The sequence below is a fragment of the Erpetoichthys calabaricus genome, chromosome 7 (genome assembly GCF_900747795.2).
Source record: "Erpetoichthys calabaricus chromosome 7, fErpCal1.3, whole genome shotgun sequence".
Taxonomy (NCBI): Eukaryota; Metazoa; Chordata; class Cladistia; order Polypteriformes; family Polypteridae; genus Erpetoichthys; species Erpetoichthys calabaricus.
In genome coordinates this window covers 46,546,042-46,568,076 of record NC_041400.2, presented here as the reverse complement: position 1 = coordinate 46,568,076, position 22,035 = coordinate 46,546,042, and the positions used below count along the sequence as shown (strand labels likewise).

Sequence of the window (22,035 nt, the reverse complement as noted above, 5' to 3'; positions counted from 1 at the left end):
CTGAAAGTCTTATAGTCTGGAGGGACTTTTATAATTAGCCTATAAACATGATTTTATAATTTGGGGGAAAATCATCTTAATTTTCAGCAGTCTGTTTTTCTTCAGTTCTGGGCAGCAACGAGCCAGAGTCTATTTCTGAAGCATCATGCATAAGGCAAGAAACTTCATGTAATGGTAAAAAATACTAGCATGGAAACTTCATATAGAGGCAGGGAGAACGTACAAACTGCAACTACCTAACAAACATGACTTTCTGAAATGGAGGGCCAAGCAGGAGCTAACCAGGGCTTGGTCACCACCCCTTCACAGAGCACACTTACACGGGGACACTCGTTGACCCAGTCATTTGGGATGTGGTTGGAAACCCTGAGCAGAAGCAGTGAGAATGGGCAAAATGAGCAGATCTGCTCTACAACTCTAAATGTAACAGATAGATAGAACTGTGTTTGTTCCCAGGAGGAAGTTTGGCTTTTAATAGAAGCTCTTCAGATAGATAGATAGATAGATAGATAGATAGATAGATAGATAGATAGATAGATAGATAGATAGATAGATAGATAGATAGATAGATAGATAGATAGATAGATAGATAGATAGATAGATAGATGTGAAAGGCACTATATAATAGATAGATAGATAGATAGATAGATAGATAGATAGATAGATAGATAGATAGATAGATAGATAGATAGATAGATAGATAGATAGATGGATAGATAGATGTGAAAGGCACTATATAATAGATAGATAGATAGATAGATAGATAGATAGATAGATAGATAGATAGATAGATAGATAGATGTGAAAGGCACTATATAATAGATAGATAGATAGATAGATAGATAGATAGATAGATAGATAGATAGATAGATAGATAGATAGATAGATAGATAGATAGATAGATAGATGTGAAAGGCACTATATAATAGATAGATAGATAGATAGATAGATAGATAGATAGATAGATAGATAGATAGATAGATAGATAGATAGATAGATAGATAGATAGATAGATAGATAGATAGATGTGAAAGGCACTATATAATAGATAGATAGATAGATAGATAGATAGATAGATAGATAGATAGATAGATAGATAGATAGATAGATAGATAGATAGATAGATAGATAGATAGATAGATAGATAGATAGATAGATAGATAGATAGATAGATAGAACACACACCACAATAACAAAGAATTAAGGAAATTAAAACGAAAACAGACTTCTGACTTGGCTGTCACAGTCCCAGTAAGTCATGATGCAGACGTATTGCTGTTAATATAAAGGAGCCCCAGTTGTGTTTCTTGACACACTCCTGCTGAATATTTCATTGGCTGAAAGTCCTCAGTGTTAAGGTTAGCATTATTCCTAATGGCACTCAGTTTTTATTTTTAATTCACTCCTTTTCTATGATATCCAGAGGATCCAGAGTGCATCCTATAACTGAGCTTGGCCTTGTAATTTGCTTGTTGATTCGGTGGGCCTCTCTTGAAGTGATGTTACCAAACCAGCACAGCACAGCATAGAAAATCACACTGGCCATCACAGAGTTGGAGAAGATGTGAAGGATGTCACTTGCTACATTAAAGGAACGTAGTCTCCTAAAGAAAATAAAAGCCTGCTCTGCCCTTTCTTATTCTTCTGTGTTCATTAATATGGACCCCCAAGTACTTGTAGGAAGGACACCACCTCTGCATCCACTCCCTGAATAGTGACCGGACATAGAGGCTCTTGGTGTGGTGAAACTCACTAACCAGTTCCTTGGTTTTGCTGATGTTAAGATGCAGACAATTCTCTTTGCACCAAGAAAAAAAAAAAGTCTCCACCTGACTCCTCTCCTCTGTCTCATCCCCCTTACCAGTGCAGAATTATCTGAGAATTTCTCAAAGTGACATGATCTGCTGTTATATTTAGAATGAGAGCTGTACAAAGTAAAGAGAAAAGGAGACAGGACTGTTGTTGGTGCTCCAGTGTTGCTCATATCCGTATCAGAAACACAGTCCTTGAGTCTCACCAACTGCAGTCTGCCCGACTCAGGGTCCATTATCCAGGACACCCGAGACTCATCCATCTGCATGTGTCTGAGTGTTCCCTAGAACAGGGATAGATGGATGGTACTGAAGGGACTGGAGAAATCAAAAAAAGAAACCTCCCAATTCTGCCCAGCTTTGTCCACGTGAGAATTAGCCATGTGAAGTAGAAAGATAATCACATCCTCCACTCCAGACTTTGTCTGACAGGCAAATTGCTCTGAGACAGCAGCAATGCTAAGCACTGCACCACCATGCCACCCAATTATTAAATGCCAAATATTTTAGTATAACATTCAGCGGGTGGACAGTAAACCTTGTAGCCATGAAACACACGCTTTTGTAGTTGACACTGTTTTGCAAGTCGCTGCTCAGAAATACAACACTCCTCTCTTATTTTTTCTCATTTGCCTAATCTCTTTAATTAAAGACTTGCAGCTATAAAAACCAACGTTTTCAGCAAGGGCTTAAACACATTACCTCCATTTCAGAAAGGAATTTACCTTCCTTTACCTGTAAATGATGTCTGCAGGCAAAGGAGAACCCCATTTTTGTTTCTGGGTGAGATTAAACACAACAAATGATTTGTAGGCTTATTAATTTTTTTATTAAAAAGAACAACATTTATTTATGTACTACATTTTCATACATGGAAGCAGCTCAGTATGCTTTACAATAATAATAGAAGTCAATACAAATGCATTTTACAAAGAACAAAATTGAATTTATAAATAAAACAATTAATTTAAAAGTGTTCACTTGTCTAAGACGGTAAAAAATAAATTTGGCATTTAGGCACATTTTCGCGTATTGATAAAACCAATACATTGTGCTTGCACAATAATGTGCTACATTTTTGACTTTTTAGTCAGTTTTCAGTTTGAGAAAAAAGTATTAAATAGAATTTAAGTGTTTTATTATAAATATAACAAGCTTTCAAAATGTTTTTGTAACGAGCCACTTAAAAAATAAACTTCTGATCATACAGAATACAATAAACACACAGTATTTCGCCATGTTATCATTTCACTTACGTTATCCCCAACAGTGCTCATTTTATTTTTCACAATCACTTTGATTTCAGTTTGCATTCATTAGAACATAATCGACTTTAGAAAATTCTTCATAATGGAGCCGCACAGGCCAGCTGTGTGTCAATGTGTCACAACTCCAGCTCACAAATAAGTGCACAGCAATTATCAATAAGTTATCAATAAATACATATATACAGATTACTGCCATCTGCAGACCATTAGGGTCATCTTCTTATTAGTTGTCACTTGTCGTGGTTCCAGCAGGCTGAGAGCTGAAATAAACAAAGAACGAAAGCATAATTATTTTTTTGAGTTCTGCCATGCCACGCCACTTTTGATGTTGTGCTTCCCTACAAAAGCAGACATGTTCTTATTTAGGTGTTAATAATTATTTAGGACTATGCTGTTTCCTATTCACGTCATATATTATAAGGCCACTAACATACGGTATGTCTTTGTGTTCTGTTAAACTATTTAGCACTATCCTCTGAATGAAAGAATTTATTATCCTAAAAGCAATAATTACCTTTCCAAGATCTTCTTGATGATGATCTTTACCCAGGGGGCAGTTGGCTCCAAGCAGATTTTCTCACCAGTTTTCAAAGTTGCACTGAAATAAACACAAAGACATCCTAATAAACAAATCTGTTTTGCACTTTAGAAAAAGTCTGACAACATTAGGAGGACAAATGTCTTGGACACATGCTGCATACTATTCACCATTAAGCTCTCTAACAGATATTGATTTAGGTTGTCACCCAGGATTTGTCCACATTGTTTTAATTATATAAAAACAGGCTGAATCTGAATGAGATTGATACTCACATGACTTCTGCATCTTTGCAGTGTGGCCCACTGGGAAACAGCTCAACGTTAAGAAGCCGCTTGGGATGAATGAAACGGGACTCCTTTTTAATGCATTGGCAGCGCAGTTCAAAGCCTGCATGCACACAAGAGAAAGAAGATTTAATAACATACAACTTAAAGCAGACATTCATCATTACTATGCATTCTGCAACTCTTAAATAATAAAGAGTGTTTGTAATGCTCATGAAAACTCACCTTCGGAGAAAACAGTCAGAGCCAGGAGAAAGACAGCCACGGTGACTGGGATTCTGCAGTTCATCTTTCTAAGTTAAGTGCTTCTTGTTCTCCTTCACGGTACGTTTTAAGTGAGTGTCTTCCTTTAGCAGGAGTTGCTCTGTTTGGCTTCTGACTCTCACTTCTGAGCCTGTGCTTTTATAGCCCTCAAGGAGGAAGCAACATGTCAGTCAAAGGGCTGGTGGAATTTTGGAGATTACGCAATCAACTGATTGTGTCTGTAAGTGTGTTTTATTCATATAAACACTGAAGATAAACTTATGCTTATAAAAAATGTTATGGGCGTATAAACACTGCTTTGGCAGATTTAATGAATTTACCAGCGTTTAATCATTTATTTTCAGTTTCTTGATATATTTTTCTTATAAACTGCTTTAATTTGGCAAATTTTAGCCTTTCTGCTTGTTTATGTGAAAGTTACAGGCATAGTTACACCACTGTTACAACTATACAGATAAGAGTTTTACACTTTTTTTAATATTGATATAAAATAAATCATATGACAGAGAGAATACTTATTGCCCTGAATTCTTGAATAGCCTGACAATCTGACTTCACATTTATAAGCAGTGGGACAATGGCACAGACAATATAATATAATATAATATAATATAATATAATATAATATAATATAATATAATATAATATAATATAATATAATATAATATAATATAATATTGTAGCGTCCCAGCCAGATTGAAGCCCAGGGGGGGAGGTGACTGTTGGGTCGAGTGGGGGAAGGCGGAGAACGTCGTGGAGGACTGACATCGGGGGTTTGCATGATTGACGGAAAAGGGAGAAAAAGGGACGGCACCCTGAATGGAGGGGTGGGGCACAGAGGCAGGGATTTTCTGGATGGTTTGAGAGAGAGCTGAGGGGGCGTAAGGTGGGTTACGCATGTGGAATCAGCCGTTTTGTTTGTTTGTTTTTTTGGTTAATTAACAGCGTCTCTCAGGGCCATAACAATGAGAAAATTTATGACTATTGTAAATAGTTCAAGTACAATGTAGTTGGTTTTGCTTTTACAAACGTGTATTTTTTTTTGACAGTTCCTGTGTACTGTTCTGTGACCCCTACTTTTTTGAACCTGACACTTTGAGGTCCCTACAATATAATATAATATAATATAATATAATATAATATAATATAATATAATATAATATAATATAATATAATATAATATAATATGGGCGGCACGGTGGCGCAGTGGGTAGCGCTGCTGCCTCGCAGTTGGGAGACCTGGGGACCTGGGTTCGCTTCCCGGGTCCTCCCTGTGTGGAGTTTGCATGTTCTCCCCGTGTGTGGGTGGATTTCCTTCGGGCACTCTGGTTTCCTCCCACAGTCCAAAAACATGCTGGCTCATTTAATTTCCATGTTTCCTACATCTGTGTGAATGTCTTTAGACATGTCTTTCTGCCACATTCCACACAATTATACTTTCAGCTAACTGTAACATTAATTTGACCCCTTTTGAGTAATCTTTAAATAAAATGCATGGACAAACAGTAGTTAAAAATAACTATTCTTTATATTATCTTTTCTCACTACTCAAAGCGCTTTACATGGAAAGTGGGAAGCCACTTCAACCACCACCAATGTGAAGCATCCACCTGGATGATGTGATGGCAGCCATTATTGCACCAGTACGTTTGCCATACCTTAGATGGTTAAGGGGGGGAGAAAGGGATGATTAGAAGGATAGAAGTATGAGGCAATGGAGGGCAATTTAAACTGGACATTGGGATACACCCTGCTGTTTATGAAGGTTTCCCAGGAACCTTTAATGACCACAGAGAGTCAGCACCTCAATTTTACATCATATCCAAAGGACGGTGCCATTTTAACAGCACAGTGTCACTGCACTGGGGCACTGGGATCCATACACATACCACAGCATAAGTGCTCCCTGTTGGCCTCTCCAACACCTCTTCCAGCAGCAACCCCACCTTTTCTTAGGTGGTCTCCCCAACCTGAACATGCCTAGCTTCAGATGGATTGCCTGTTCTTAAGTGCATGAGGTATAAACTTATATATGCTTTTCTTTGAAACAACAAACCTATTGATGCTTTTCCTTAATACAGTGTGGCAATTTGTCCAAGACTGAGGCAAGGATTCATTAAGTTAAGGTTTGTACATTTACTTCTGCTGTACCCCACTGTCAAAATCAACAACAACTTCAAGTGGTGCCACCCCACAACTATCCTCAAAGTCTTACAGCACTTGATGCTTTCTCACATATGTATCGTCAATGGAGATCTTTCTCATTTTTGCTGCCTCTCATATAACACAGGCTGCAGTGAGTCTTTTTTGCCCTCATAAGCCATATGTTTTAAAGAGGTCTACTATTACAGTACATGAGGTAAATGGCTTCTGTGTTCATACTGCACCCTGCGAGGCAGAACCAAAAAAGATCTTTTGACATGGAACAACTTTTCTGTTTCCTTTTTTAATTGAAGAAGACAAGCTGTAATAAGATTTAAGAGAATAAAGAAGTGTTTTTCCTGAATTAAAAAAATACAGCACAATTATTATTATCAAATATAGATGCATCCTAACATACAGTATATTAAAATGGATGCATTGATTTTTAATATTTCGGTTTTTTTTTATTTTGTATAAATATTCCTGATAATACTCTTTTATTAATGTTATTAACAAAACAGCCTGCACAAGTTAACACAACAAAGCAAAATTAAATATTGACTTAACATCATGCCAGGAGTCCTGAAAAAGAAATGATATTAAAAGAATGACTCACTCACATGTGCTGATACTGAGAACAGATATAGCACTGTTTTGGTTAAAGGAAAGCACGGCTTCAAAAATATTTTTCTGTGGCAAATGAAAATTTACAAACCAATAGAGTCAGTCAAATTTTGACTATAAACAAGCTGATCATTCCCAGAATGTAAATTATTCAAGCATGAATGTAGAGTTAAACATAAAATAAATGTACGCCTGACTAAAGAAGATAAAAAATGCAACAAATACGTATGAAAATTCAGACATTTAATGTGTTCTAGCTTAGATTAGCACAGATAAAAAGCTCAAAGCATTTTGAATCCATCTTTGGCATTCCTTTGCACATATCAGTGAGCTGCCTCGAGGCAGAGGTATCTGTTCCTACACGTTCCATCGTCACACTGACAACAAATACTTATACTTGAGGGCACCAGTGAAAACAGAGAGGAAGTATTAACACTTGTAATTATTCACTGATCTTCTAACCTGTTTATTCAGGTCAGAGTTGTGGGAACTGGATGTCCTTCTCAGCTGAAATTAGTTCCAGAGTGGGTGTCCATCTATTGAGGACCACACTAATACACAGAGCGACATTCACCAATGCTAAACCAATTACGAGTCTGCAATTAACCTAACATGTACATCTTTTTGAAGAAAGCAAGAAACACACTGAAGGTAATGAGAAAGTATGTTAGCTCAAAATTGACATTGTCATCGTCCGGGCTGAGGTTTGAACCCAGGACTTTGGGGATATAAGGCCACAGTACTAATCATTGGTTAAGAGTAGTACAAATTTCAGTTATATTCAATTCAATGTCCGAGTACAAGTCAAATTCGTTAATTGCCACTTTTATAGAGAATGTGCAAACTCCACACAGAAAATGTCCAGCTCAGTCATTAAACCCAAGAATATGGAGCTAGGTCCATCATGCTGTTCAAATGTAGTAATTGCTTCTCTTAGTTTTATTTCAAGAGCCTTATGCCTTAAAATACAGCCTTTGGGTGGGTGTAAGGAACATAGGCTGTCAATATGAAGTGTTGGGGTGCCAGCCAGGTCACCCCTTATAATTTCAGTTGCAAATAATAAACAAAACAGACACTTGAAGGCTCAAAGTTGAACATAAATCACCTTTTATGGCTCTATCAAGAACAGGTCTTATGAGCGGGTAGGGATCTTGGAGCTCCTACCTCAAAGTCAGCTGGATCCAAAAGAAACACTGACATTCAGGTTTGTCAGGTTTTTATAGCTCTGTAGCTGGAAAAGAGCAGGGTTAAGTTGTCCTCAAGAAACATCTTCTCGCTGCTGAGGAAGACAAGAAAAGACCAGACTGTTAGCAGTAGCACCCCCGTCATCCTTGAAGTGTCGCTCCGACACACACGTGTGCCAAGACCAAATTCATTACAATTTAATTAGACATGCTTGTAGTATCCGTTTTCAAAATCTATAATGTATTTACACTTTTATTAACTTGAAATCCTTCATAATACCCCAAAATCCATTGAAGCCAGACTTCTGGTTAATAAAATAATTGATTTCAGTAAATGCTGAGAGATCTTAGTGTGAACTGACAAATTAGAGGGTGATACGTGGACATCTGGTGATTATACATGTGGTTTAAAGGCAAATGAGAATTGGCCCAGCGTGAGTGAGTGTATGAATGTCCTCTTTGAAGAAATGATATTTGTTTCTGCCTTGAACCCAAATATACCAGGATAAGTTTCTGGCTTCCTAAAATTGCGAACTGAATCAGAAGGTCTGAAATTGAATCTTAGGATCGATGGATGGCATTGTGTTGAAATACAGGAAAATGATCCAACATTAAGTAAATTCTGTCAAATATCATCTAATAACAAAAGAGAATGTAGAAAAAAATCACAGCATTCTGTACCACCCCTCCCATCACATTCAGAAATGCCACTCACACTTACTTTTCCTTCAAAACTACTCATCATGACTCATACACATTAGTAAGCTTGATTAGTCTGACAGCTAGTCTGCTAAAGACACACAGTTATTTTTTAAAACTTTATTCATGACGTATGATGCTATCAAGAATAAACCAGCGCAGTCTGTTCAAGTGTGTGATTTATTTATCCCAGCAGGCGTGTCAAACTCAGAGCCCGAGGGCCACTTCCGGCCACTTCAACAATATTCACAACATGTAACATACGGCCACAAGGGCTATTAGTTTTCCAAAGACTCCGCACCTATTAAAGTGCATTTTGTATACAGACTGTATCCATACATAATTGACATTTACATCTGTCAGTGTGCACTTAGTTTATCTTGTTTTTCTCTGCAGATTCTAACTTGTAAGTTACAATGGAAGCAGGCTGATTGTAATGACCCAACAAGAAAAAACCTAAAGAAGGTGACATGCATGTCACGCTACTATAAAGAACAGTAGTGTTTTTTGAGGCCAAAGAGGTGATGCTCTCATGATGCTCTCATGAAGGACATGGCAGCCTGACTTTACACACCACACTGCTGCCACTCCATTTTATATTTAAAGGTGCACAGGTGGAAGCCCAATTTGATGGCTGTATGTGGATAGAAAGCACATTTGCATTTCCACTTGGGTTCAATGTGATTGCTGTTTCTGACCAACTCTGAGGATAATGAGTGTGAAACATCACCGGTACATTTACTCCATTTTTTTAATGAGGTCAAGTGTTAAAGTACTGTGGACGATTGTACTTTGATTCACCTACAAATTCTCAAGTGCCTCCATACTGCCACTCTCAATCAACTTTACTGTATATACTCGTGTATAAGTCGGGTCTTGAAACCTTAAAAATCGATCATAAAACCAGACCCCGAGTTATACGCCTGTTCAAAAACACGATACTTAATTTTTTTTTTGTTTACATCTTCTTGCTTCCACCAATCTCGCACCCGTTTCTCAGACACATCGAATTTTGTTGCAGCAGCGCAGTTACCAAACGAACGCTCCATCATAGATAAGGGATGCTCTTACAATAGAGGTGTATGATGGTGTGAGGTACAAAAAACACAAAACAGTGCAAACGTTGCTTCAGGGTATTACCGTGTGGCCACGTAGGCACAATACATAGAAAAAAAGGCATAATGCTCCGTGGTTATTCTCTCAGGTGGGCATTAGCATATCATAATCTCTTGGACCAATAATGTGAGTTTTCCGCATTCAACTTATACAACCGACATTATAAAATACCGGAAATGATACAGTAAAATCAAGCCCGTGGGAGAACTTAAATGACGTGAATATATACAATATTTACTGAAGTCATTTTTTCGCTCAGTGTTGATTTCGGACCCATGGCTGCTGATAGCTTTTCTAATCCGCAGCAATGCCCAAGAAAATAAAAGCAAATAAAGACTGAAGAGAGTTTTAAAGCATAACACACATTTATTATGATCATTCAGGCATCTCTTTGTCTCGCTTGTAAAGAAAATCTGACAGTAGTTTATTGGTATAAACTGTTTTACCCTCAGTAAAATTTCTATCTCTGCCTTAGGGAGAATTTTACGAACGTTTCATGTTAAAATAATATTAAAATAAATTATGGTAAGATGTTTGGCCACCAGGGGGCGCTCTGCTCCTCAAACCCGACACAGACAGACGTGGACACAACTTCAGCACAACACACACTTTTTATTTACAGAGGAAATGCTTCCCACGTAGCATTTCAGAAGAAAATACAGTTTGCAAAGCACAAATAATACTGTACACAGCACTTACTTTCTCTCTTCCTCTGTCCTTCCTTCTGCCTCCACTCCTCCCAGCCAGCTTCGTCTCCCTTCCTCCCGACTCCCTGAATGGAGTGAAGCAGCTCCCTTTATAGAGCACCTGGAAGTGCCCCAGGTGTCCCATAGTCTGCTTCTGGAAATAAAAGGTTCGGAATTTCCTACAGCACCCCCTAGCAGCACCCAAGGGACCCAACAGGGCTTTACCAAACTCCAGCTCCCATGATGCCCTGTGGGAGTCCGTGGTGCTGCAGCAAACCAGGGTGGCTTCCCTCTAGCGTTCTGGGGGAGGTAATACCCTGAGCATGCTCTCTCCCCCAGTCCTTCCATTGCGGAGGTGTCTCGGCCAGTCAAGAGCCACAGAAGATAATAATGTCCAACCCAGTTAGAGGAAGATATATGCCAATAGTTAAATGAAGATATTGGGAGAAGGAGGAGGTTGGGAGCACATGCTGATAGCGCATTGCTGCACCCACCACAGGATGAACCGCCTGGACTGGGACCCGTGTGCAGATTGGGTATATGTATAAAATGTGAAGAACATTAAATTTCACAAGTGTTCACCTTTCTGGTATCAAAATATATAGCTCAGACGTATTTAATTTGTAAAACTGTCTTTTTAACAAGTCCTGTTAATGCTTGATTTTATTTTTATACTTTGCAAAACAGAACAATCTACTACATGAATAAAAGACAACCTAAAACTAAAATGCTGCTGTACCCTCACTCCAGTAATGAAGACATGCCTTAAACTATTTGGAGAAAGTGCAATGATCTTCAGTAGCTGTCCAGAATAAACAGGAAAGAATCTGTCAAGGAGAGCTTACATGGCATAAGAACCGCATGCCAGCACATCACGTTGACTTAGCGCTGGGAACTTCCAGGAGGGAATAGCCTGTATGGCTGCAGAATGAGGCCATGTGTGATCTCAGTTCAGGGTATCAATGAGATGCCAGTTCATCACTCAGTCAATCTGAGGTCAGACACAGAGTCACAATTCAACCTTTGAGACTGAAGTATCTGGAGAAGACTAACATGGACTTACAGCACATAAGTATGTTTCAACAGGCAGAGCTATTACAAGGGTTTTTACTAAGGTAGCACAGATTTATGGTGTTTTAAACATTATATGGACATTTGAAATGTAGGGCCATCTTAACAGTGTCATGGCCCCCTGGGCTAAGTAGTGCACTGGGATCCCTGTTTTGATAGCAAAACAGAAAAACACATAGGCATCAGAAACATTGTGGGTCCCTATGCTCCTGCCAGTGCCCAGTATACCCTTACATCAAGATGGGCTTGTTGAAATGGCTAGCAAATCCTTTTCTGAGGACAGTGCAAGTGTGACTTTAGCTTGCATGTGAATATGCAAAATGTGTTTGATGGATAACCAAAAAGAGCAAAACATTTCACTTCAGAGTTTCAGCATTATTAAAACAGGGAAAGGTTTCAATTGTGCAGATCAAGGCTAACAAGGAACCGAAATTAAAAAAGGTAACAGCAGTGCATCCTTACCAGCAAACACTTATCAGACAGCCACAACCCTTGGGCTACAATGCCACCATGTGGTTTGACATTCATTTAACAACCTTAACAGACCATAGAGGGCATATATAATAGAACTGGTTGAGTATGAACAACATATAATAATAATAATAATAATAATAATAATAGTCATCATCGGAGGCCACAGCCTATCCCAACAGCATCAGACGAAAGGCAGAAATCAGCCCTGAAAAGGGTGCTAGTTTATCATGTACACTCACATCCAGGCTAATTTATAATTCCCAATCACCCCAACTACTTGGGAATGTAGGAGAAAAATCCAACTACCCCTAGCTGCAGCCTGTGAAATGGGACACAGGTAAACATGAGCAGAGTTACACATTTAGCTAAGACCATATTTTTTTTTTGGGGGGGGGGGGCTACAGGAGCATAGACTACAAAGCGAAAGCTTATCAAGTGATTTCTCTCCCAAGTTGCAGGATGCGGTAAAGCATAACCTCCGTCAAAACACCGCACATGCCCGCCGAGTTCAAATTATGGTGGTGATGAGATACATTCAAAAAAATGAACCAGCTGAAATCGGGGACGAAATCTTAAACCGGGGACAAAACGGGGACATGTTTCTGAGTGGGAACAGTTGTCCAAAAAAGGGGACTGTCCCCAGAAAACGGGGACGGATGGTCACCTTACCATATTCCCCTGCACATCATGCATGTGTCACACACTTGATCCTGCTCAATTAAACATGAGTAGTCAGAGGCAGGTGAGTCAATAGTGTTAGCAGATGTCATGGGCTTGGCCCTCAATAGTGTTAGCAGATGTCATGGGCTTGGCCCCTTGGTCCTCCCACCCCTCTTCTGATTATCACGCGAGTCAGACCGAAGATCAGCACCCCTATTGGGTTTTCGCGCGAGGAGTACAAGAGTGGTGATTGAGATCCTGTCTCTCTCACTGACTTTAACACGCTGTGGAAGTCATTTAACTAGCCTGTGCTTTGATAATAATATTTTTAAAAAAATCAGTAAATGTTGCAAAAATATCATAACCTTGTAAATTACCTTTTTTGGCATCTGGTAAATATACACTAGTGACTATAGTAATGCCCTAAGCACTTTATACTTTTGACTAAAGAGAAGTAATCATTTGGTAGTTTATTTAGAATAGGGCGGGGCTTAGTGCTGTTGCATCATGGGTTCTCATCCTACAATCGCTCTTTTTTATGGAGTGTGTTTTCCCCAACCAGTAGCATCGTTTGGCCTCAGGGGTTTAAGACTCTGATCCCTGTCATCAAGCCCCTTATATTCAAGAGTCCCCAATGCCCCCCACCCCCCAATCCAAGTATGAGTCGAAGATACGAGTCTCTCGAATATCAGGTCTTAAATGCCAGAGATCAGGAGTTTAAGCCTCTAAGCTCCCCATCACGGCGCTACCATTTACAACTTGATATATAGGTGTGACTAGCGCAGAACCTAAAGGCGAAAAGCTCTGTAATCGAGCAGTGTGGGTACAGTACGCTCATTGGTGGTCTTCAGTCTGCAAGTTCTCACAGTGCTTGTAGGTTTTCTTCTTTCTTCTAACAACTGAAACAAATGCAGGTTAGGCTAATTAACACTCTAATCTGAGTGGGCGTGTCTTTCAATGTACTGGCATCACATACAGGGTTCATTCTTGCTTTGCACTCTGTGCTGCTGTTATAGGCTCCAGCCCCCTCAACTTTCATTGGATTAGGTGGGTTTTGAAAATAAATTTACTGATTCTAATGATAATAATAATCCAAAGTTATGGTGCTACATCTAGAACTCGTCCGTCCCGGCCTGCAGCCTATCACCAGTTACTTTTTTGTGCTGAGCTTAATTCCTGCCATTAAAAAATGAAAAGAAAATTGCAAAAAGTTTCATTGCTTGGGAGAAAATGGCTAAAATGTGAAGAAATAAATGCAACATTATTATGAACTATGTTTCAGAAGGAACATAAAAACATGCATTTTTGCGTACAGCTGCCCAGGTACTTAATGGTCTATTTCAACCATCTGCTTTTTTCTTACGTGCAACAGTGTTTTTAATTGTGTACATCACTCAGCCACAGGAGGCTTACAATGCACTAATATACATCCATCCATTTTCCAACCCGCTGAATCCGAACACAGGGTCACGGGGGTCTGCTGGAGCCAATCCCAGCCAACACAGGGCACAAGGCAGGGAACCAATCCTGGGCAGGGTGCCAACCCACCGCAGGACACACACAAACACACCCACACACCAAGCACACACTAGGGCCAATTTAGAATCATCAATCCACCTAACCTGCATGTCTTTGGACTGTGGGAGGAAACCGGAGCGCCCGGAGGAAACCCACGCAGACACGGGGAGAACATGCAAACTCCACGCAGTGAACCCGGGTCTCCTAACTGCGAGGCAGCAGCGCTACCACTGCGCCACCGTGCCGCCCATGCACTAATATTCCACATGCAATTGTTATTTGTGTTGTTGTGCCTTAGAGGAGATCGCCACCGTTGCTGGCTTTTGTCGCTTCCACTCCACGCAACCAATACATTAAAGATTACTGCATAACAGTAATAACTGTCTTAATAAATGTGCACCGTTCCGCTGTATAATAGGCATATTCATATGCTGTCGATCTTAAATTTTAATTAAGTTGATGTCAGTTTAATTCAAGCTGTCTTAAGGAAAATGTGTTTTCCCCGGCAATAAAGTCATTTGAGAAATTCCAATTGCGCAACTCGCTCTGTGCGGCGTAATAACTGCAGCCCCACCCAACCGAACGAACCGAGAGAAAGTCGAGTAACCCGAACCAAAAAGCAACATAATGAATCTGAAAACTAAAGTTGCTGTGCTTGTGTCCTGTCTTTTCCTATGCTCGTTTTCGGAAGGTAATAGTTTAATAAACTTTGCACATAATCTTGCCAGTTATCCCTGTTAGACTTGAGTGACTTGCCCCTCAAACCGTCTGCACGGTTTTTAATTTGCAAAGCAATATGCATAATGCAGCCAAGAAAGCGCCGGCAGGTAGAAGCCACTCTTATCAACGCCAGAAAACTGACTTGCATGAACATTGTGTTGCATCCCTGCCCTGAGCTACCAGTGTTTGAGAAAAGAGTCACGCGTTATCCCACACAAGGCGATCAAGAATGTGGAGATGTTCCCAAGAGGACCCCACTGCAGCGACGTGGAAGTCATGTAGGTGCAACTTTTTGCACACTTGTGTCATGAAAGAGAAACTCGAGTCTGCGTGCATCGAGATGTCGCTGCGCCTATAGATGATAAAAGTTTTTTTTTCTTCTTAGAATAACCAAGAAGAGCAACGAAAAGGTGTGCTTGGACCCCACCGCTCCGGGTTGTAAGGATCATTGAGATTATTTTGCAAAAGTAAGGCCTGTTCTTGTTTCATTTTAATATAAAACAGGGTTCTGTAGAAGCCAATTGAATAAAAATCCCCCTAAGACAAAGTTAGAGGTATTATAAGGGTCCATCCATCCATCCATTTTCCAACCCGCTGAATCCGAACACAGGGTCACGGGGGTCTGCTGGAGCCAATCCCAGCCAACACAGGGCACAAGGCAGGAACCAATCCCGGGCAGGGTGCCAACCCACCGCAGGACACACACAAACACACCCACACACCAAGCACACACTAGGGCCAATTTAGAATCGCCAATCCACCTAACCTGCATGTCTTTGGAATGTGGGAGGAAACCGGAGCGCCCGGAGGAAACCCACACAGACACGGGGAGAACATGCAAACTCCACGCAGGGAGGGTCAGGTTTTTAAAAAATGCTTTGATTTGACTGCAACCACTAATTTATTTTGTCTGTTTACTCCTAACATAGAAGTGCCAAGTGGTATAACATATTGCAGTAAGATCTATGATGCACATTTTGCCTATTAAAATATACCCATTGCATCTTAGATTATTATTATTTTTCTTTTTGATCATTCCCAAAACAGGATATCTACTCCACAGTAATCATAAATTGGACACAGCCTGAGGCGAATTGAATTCAGCATCTGAATGGGACAAGACACTTTTTCAAAAAAATCTGTCCTACTGAAAGTGTTTGGAGCCGAAAGTCTGCATGAGTCCATGAAGAAGGATCAGCTCCTGTCCTGCAAGCTGCATGGTCTTTCCAGGAAGTTTCAGCTGCATTTTGTATTTTATTTGAAAAATAAACTTTGTAGCATTGTATAATTCAATGTATATAAACTATGCTTTTAAATCATAATTAAAAACGTACATTGTTCAAAAAGTAACTGAAAGATTGTGAATTGCTGGTTACAGTGTAACACCGTCAGTGCCAAAATGTCATCTTTGATTCTTGAATGTAAAAAGATGTGTTTTTAAAGCAGTCAGACTTTCAAAAGAACTGCATTTTTGTATATATGAATTCATTTTTATAAGTGTAAGAATTTCTAAAAAATAATTTTTTAATGCTTATTTCTTAGGTGCATAAATTCAAATAAATAAGTCGATTTTATTTCATTGTTCACTTTTATTTGTTAATGGAAAGCCAATTAAAATCCTGGAAAATACAAACAAACTATTTCAACTTATTAATTTACTTTCACTGGCCAATGGGTAAATAAATGCTTTAATACATGTTTGTGTGTTTATTTATTTATTTATATGGCACACTCTGAAAAATAACAGTTCTAAAATGGCACTTTACTGAGATGTGTGGTCCCTACTGCTTGACAAAAAATATTCAGGGAAGATTTCTTTGCAAATTAATTTGATTCTTTGTATTGAAAAGGTTCCTAATATGTGGACAAATCAGCACTCTTTAATGTATAGTGGGCTACCAACAGGATACTGACAGTGCAGAGGAAACCCAAACCTTGTCTGTGTGATTGTCTGCAACTCAAATCATTTCACAAATCTGTTACCATCTAGTCATGGAGCCTGATACAGATCTAATTCTAAATAAAAGGTTTTTTTCTTCTGAGAACCGAAAATGATTCCCCTATGGCACCGCTCTGAAGAATTGCTTTGGCACTTTCATTTTTGAGAGCACAGTGCTCCGGGCATTTATTTTTAATAAGTGGATTTTGAAAGGATTGACATAACTGAATATGTCATGACATTTTCTAACTTACTTGGTTCAGACCAGGGTTGTTGGGGGGTTTAGGGGTCTATCCCAGGTAGCGTAGGGTGTAAGGCAGGAAGAAGCCCTGGACAGAGTGCCATGCAAGATGAACACACACTCACCAAACACACAATGGGGTCAATTTAGCGTTGTCAATTCGTTGGAAACCCAAACGGACATGGGGAGAACATGCAAACACCATGCAAGGTGGGATCTGGGATGTGAACTTTTGTTTCCTTACTCTAGAGCAGTAACTCTACCACTCCACCATCTACATAACAATATAAAAATGCATATCATAAGAGTCTGAGGAATTTTTTTAATCTTTTCATTAGAGTTTTATATTTTCTAAAAATGCCCCATTTAAGAATTTCAAATGTTGCATGGCAAGTTGGGTCCCCTTGGCAAGCCTTTCTGGTGGTTGTAGCACTGCTGCCTCACAGATCCAGCCACACTGAGATGCTGTCTGTGTGGCGTCTGCATGTTCTGCTTGTGTCTGTGTGTTTTCACCACACATCCTCCATATCCATGCAGGTTACACTAACTCTTAGGGGCCCTGTGATGTTCTAGGGTTGGTTCCTGCTTTGAACTCCCCCATGGCACCCCATGATCCTGAACTGGATTAAGCAGGTTTGAGATTCAGAAGTCCCGCAGTGTGAATAGATGGCACAGACTTTTGTGGTGAAGCACACCTCCAATATTAAGCAGTCAGACATTGAGAAATCGTTTAATATAGCTGTCTTATGACTTTTAGGGTCAGGGCTTAAATTCAGCTCAGATGTTTCAGTGTGGCACTTGCATGATCATTTATTGTATACTCCGAGAAGTTTATTCAGGCCCAACATGCTTTAAAAGTAAAAGCAGATTGCACCAATTTTCAGATTGCAGTTTTTATATTGAAAAAAAATGCTTACTTTGTCTGAAGTTGGGAAAGACTTGACAGATTACAACATTGTGCTCAGGAATGCACTTATTAAACTGATTGCAACCTGAAGCTGTAACTTCAATTTAAGTATATAATGTCTCAGTGGTGACCTCTGTTCAACTAAATAAAAAATATGCTTCATTCATAATGGCAAGCGTAAACAACAGGAGATCCATCCAACATGGCTATCAGATAATCACATGCTTTGAAGTGTAAGCCTGTTTGTCTTTTAGACACCCTTTGGATGGTATGTGTTTAAGTGACATCTCTTGAAGGCACCCTGCCTCTGTCCTTTCTACGAACTCCTACAAGTGACATCTCGGCAGGAGGTTTTTCATGGCGGTTGTCAGTTTGAAAGCACTACAGACACGGGTCACAGCAGGTCTCTGCATGTCTCTGCCAGTAAGTGGTATCAGTGCCCACGGTGGCTGCTGCCAGTTATGCTAAAAGTAATATTGACATGAGAGGAACAAGCTGAGGGTTTTTGACATTGACTTGCTTGTGTATGTGTAGACTGTCAATTACAGTTACACTTCGGTCTTTTATTTAACATACTGTAGATAGGGCATGGAGATCATCTGTTGGTATGGAGCTTTACATTACCCACAATTTCGGCAAAGATGCAAACTGTCTCTCCTTCTCTGTCAAAAGAGTTTTTTTTATTTTTGGTGAGCAAATTTATTTTACCATCATGTTAATTAAGAAAGAGTGGAAATGGACACTTGCATCATTTGAAGTGAATGTATATACATTTGGCCCGACCTTGGGAGTTAAGACAAAGCACCATGACATTTTCCTAGCAATGTACTCTTTCCTCCATCACACAGACATAAAAGTCAAAGAGTGGAGAACAAATCTGAAAGCAAGAGTTAACAGAAATTTGAAAGGTGCTTTATCAAATTCATTACACTTCTCTTTTGCCTTAAGGAGAAAATGCAGAGATTGGGAAATAATATGAAAGTCAGTGACCATGCAAATTGTGTAACCAAAAGACCATCTTATCTTGTGCTAAAGCCTAAACCAATTCATCTATAACTTGCTTATCCAGAGCAGGGTCACAAGGAAGACCAGCAATCATCAAGTACACAGGACAGGAACAACCCAAGTTTAGGGCATCAGCCCATTGTAGCTTGAACACACAAATACACATGTGGGAAAGTTTAGTATCACCACTTCACCTAACCTGTGTGTCTTTGGACCTTGGAAGGATTATTTTGGTAAGGGTCTTGCGTCCATCCCAACGTCTCCACTGGCACAATGGCATCTTTTGCCGAACTTCTGACTAGGGCATGGAACATCTTGCCATGTAATCTTACAAGTAATCTTACAATTATTCACATTTGCAAACGGAATAGCATCATGGTGGTTCAGGGATTAACACAATGTTTTCTTAACACCATCTTCTCTGCTCAGCATTTGGCCATCTTCATCTGATGTCTGCATTATTTTCCAACCTCTGCAGGATACGTTAATTGATGACTTCATACCACCTGCACCTTAGAATTGGTAATCCACCTGAAGCAAAGCATGTTTGGGTCCAATGCTTGAATGGGAGACCAATGGGGAAAGGGTGAGATGCTGCTGGAGGAGGTGTTGGTGAAGTCATTAGGTGGCACTTACCATGTGGTCTGTGTGTGGATCATAGTGTCCCAGTGTAGTGATGGAGACACTGTGCTGAAAATTGGCACTGTCCTTTGGATGAGATGTAAAACCTGACTCTCTAAAGTTGTGAAAGATCTCTGGGCATCTATTGATTATTGGCAGTCTCTCTCGCCCCTTCACCTCCTAATAGATAATGTGTGGTGAGCATAATGACACAAGAATGGTTACTGTCGCTTCATCCAAGTGGATGTTACATATTGGTGATGTTTGTAGTGGCTCCCCTCTATCTATGTAAAGCACGTTGAGTAGCAAGACTAGTGCCTTATAAATGTAATTAATTATTAATTAAGTACCGTAGTTAATTTAAATCAGACTAATAAGAATGAGTATAGGTTTGTATAGAGGCGTGCTCTGCAATTAATTGGAAGTTCCCATCTTGCACCCTGAAGTTCCAGGATTGGCATCATCTCCCTGCAACACTCTATTGGATTAGGCATCATTGGTTGATGATTGCATGGATGATGGGATACACACACAGTTAATAGAATGATGGAGGCTGAAATTGTTACCTTGTGGACTGCAGTCAAACACTTTAGCTAGCAGGCCACTCTGTATTTCTCTAAAATTATCACATATTCTGAACACCACATTAAATGTTAGATGTATATGGCACAGAGTCATTGTGCTCTTTTTATTATATGAATTTTACTTCACATTATTAGCATGGTGTTGTACAATGTTGGCCATTGTGGATGAAATGTGGAGACAAGTAAAATGACACGTTTTATTGGCTAACTGAAAAAGATTACAATATGCAAGCTTTCAAGGAAATGAAGAAGGGGCCTGAGTTGCCTCAAAAGCCTGCATATTCCAATCTTTTTAGTTAACCAATAAAAGGTGTCATTTTGCTTTTCTTCTCAATTCACATTATTGTAAATGACTAAGTATTTTTAAATGGGTCCCTTTTAAAAGATTATGTAGGGCACTAAATAACTCCTCCCTTAAGAAAATTAACTAATGCATAAGTGGAATCAGTTTGAAGCTCTGCAAAGTATATCATTTTAAAAAACACATCTTGTAGACTTACTACCACTTCTACCCTTTAACAGCCAATTCACTGATGTGACCCTCTACTCATTTTTTTCTTTTTTAACTTGAATTTCAGTTATAAGTACATTCCTTTCTGCAGCAAAACAGGAAATGTGAAAGAACAATCCTTTCTAAAAATCTGGAAATGTACGCCTTCTAGTTTTGCAACGGGATGTAGAAAACACGTTCTCTTAAATCATTGACACTTCACTCAACACCAGCCTAATCAAGAATGAGCAAGTTATGACACATTCACCATGCTGGATTTTTGTCATCTTCACATCCGTAGTTTTCCAATAAATTTGGCCCATTTTCAAATTATGTTGTCAACACTGTGCATTATTTCTTCAATGTCTCATTAACTCAGTGGTTTCCAAATTTAATCCTGGGTTTTTATGCCACATGAATGTTAAAACCAGTGTATCATTCTTACTTTGACTTGATCTCATCATTAAATACAATTGTCTTTTTTATTCTCTTGTTCTAAGAAATTCTGAAATAGCTGTATTTTTGCCAAAACTTGAAATGTTTAGGCTGCTGTTTCCATTACCTTTTTAATTTACCATTTTCTGTTGAGTTCGTTCCCTTAATTTTATCTAATGCTGATAACATTGAATGCTAACAGGAAACAATTACTTCAGTGCTGTATTCACTTGCCTGTTCTTTTTGTGAAATGATTTTTCATTAACTGAGAAGTGAACAAAAACAAAAAAAAATATGTATATAGCACTTTTTCATACAGAACATATACCTCAAAGTGCTTTACTAGATGTTAATTAAAAGTTGGAAGTGAAAAGAAAAGTAATAAATTACAAATATATAAATGAACTAGGGGATTCCCCCCTGCTCGCTTCGCTCGCCTATGCACCAGCCACGTTGCGTCTCTGCCATTCACATTGTGAAAATGGGGGCTGAACGCACCCTAGGGAGACACAGTTGATCCTCCGAAACCTCCCCTTAAACGGTGATACAATGGGAAACAAATACAGTTTTTTTTTTACCTCCTCTTTGCTCGATCAGCTGCTGCCGTGCCGCGTGATCTGCATCTTGCACGGCGCTTTGAATATTTAAAAGCCTCTACAGCAGCTGTCCTACTCTTTGTCTTTTATTTCTGGCCCTGGGTGTGGTTAAATCTTTTGACACAAAGTCTCATCTCGCGGGAAGTGAGTTCTTC

At 39.4% G+C, this 22,035-nt stretch overlaps 1 protein-coding gene across 1 annotated transcript; it reads right to left on the bottom strand.

The window, feature by feature from the left end:
- Positions 1-2,617: 2,617 nt before the first annotated feature.
- Positions 2,618-4,299, bottom strand: LOC114655068 (interleukin-8-like). Its single transcript, XM_028805966.2, has 4 exons — positions 4,130-4,299; positions 3,893-4,007; positions 3,594-3,677; positions 2,618-3,339 (listed from the first exon to the last, which is right to left on the bottom strand). The coding sequence occupies exons 1-4, from the start codon at positions 4,191-4,193 to the stop codon at positions 3,303-3,305; spliced, it is 300 nt and encodes a 99-aa protein (XP_028661799.1). The 5' UTR covers positions 4,194-4,299; the 3' UTR covers positions 2,618-3,302.
- Positions 4,300-22,035: the final 17,736 nt, after the last annotated feature.

Excerpts from the sequence above, each read along its gene's own strand:
- LOC114655068 (XM_028805966.2), bottom strand. The coding sequence starts at position 4,193 with ATGAACTGCAGAATCCCAGTCACCGTGGCTGTCTTTCTCCTGGCTCTG. Across the intron at positions 4,008-4,129 it reads TCTGACTGTTTTCTCCGAAG|GCTTTGAACTGCGCTGCCAA; the intron begins GTGAGTTTTCAT and ends GTGTGCATGCAG. Across the intron at positions 3,340-3,593 it reads ATCAAGAAGATCTTGGAAAG|CTCTCAGCCTGCTGGAACCA; the intron begins GTAATTATTGCT and ends TGTTTATTTCAG.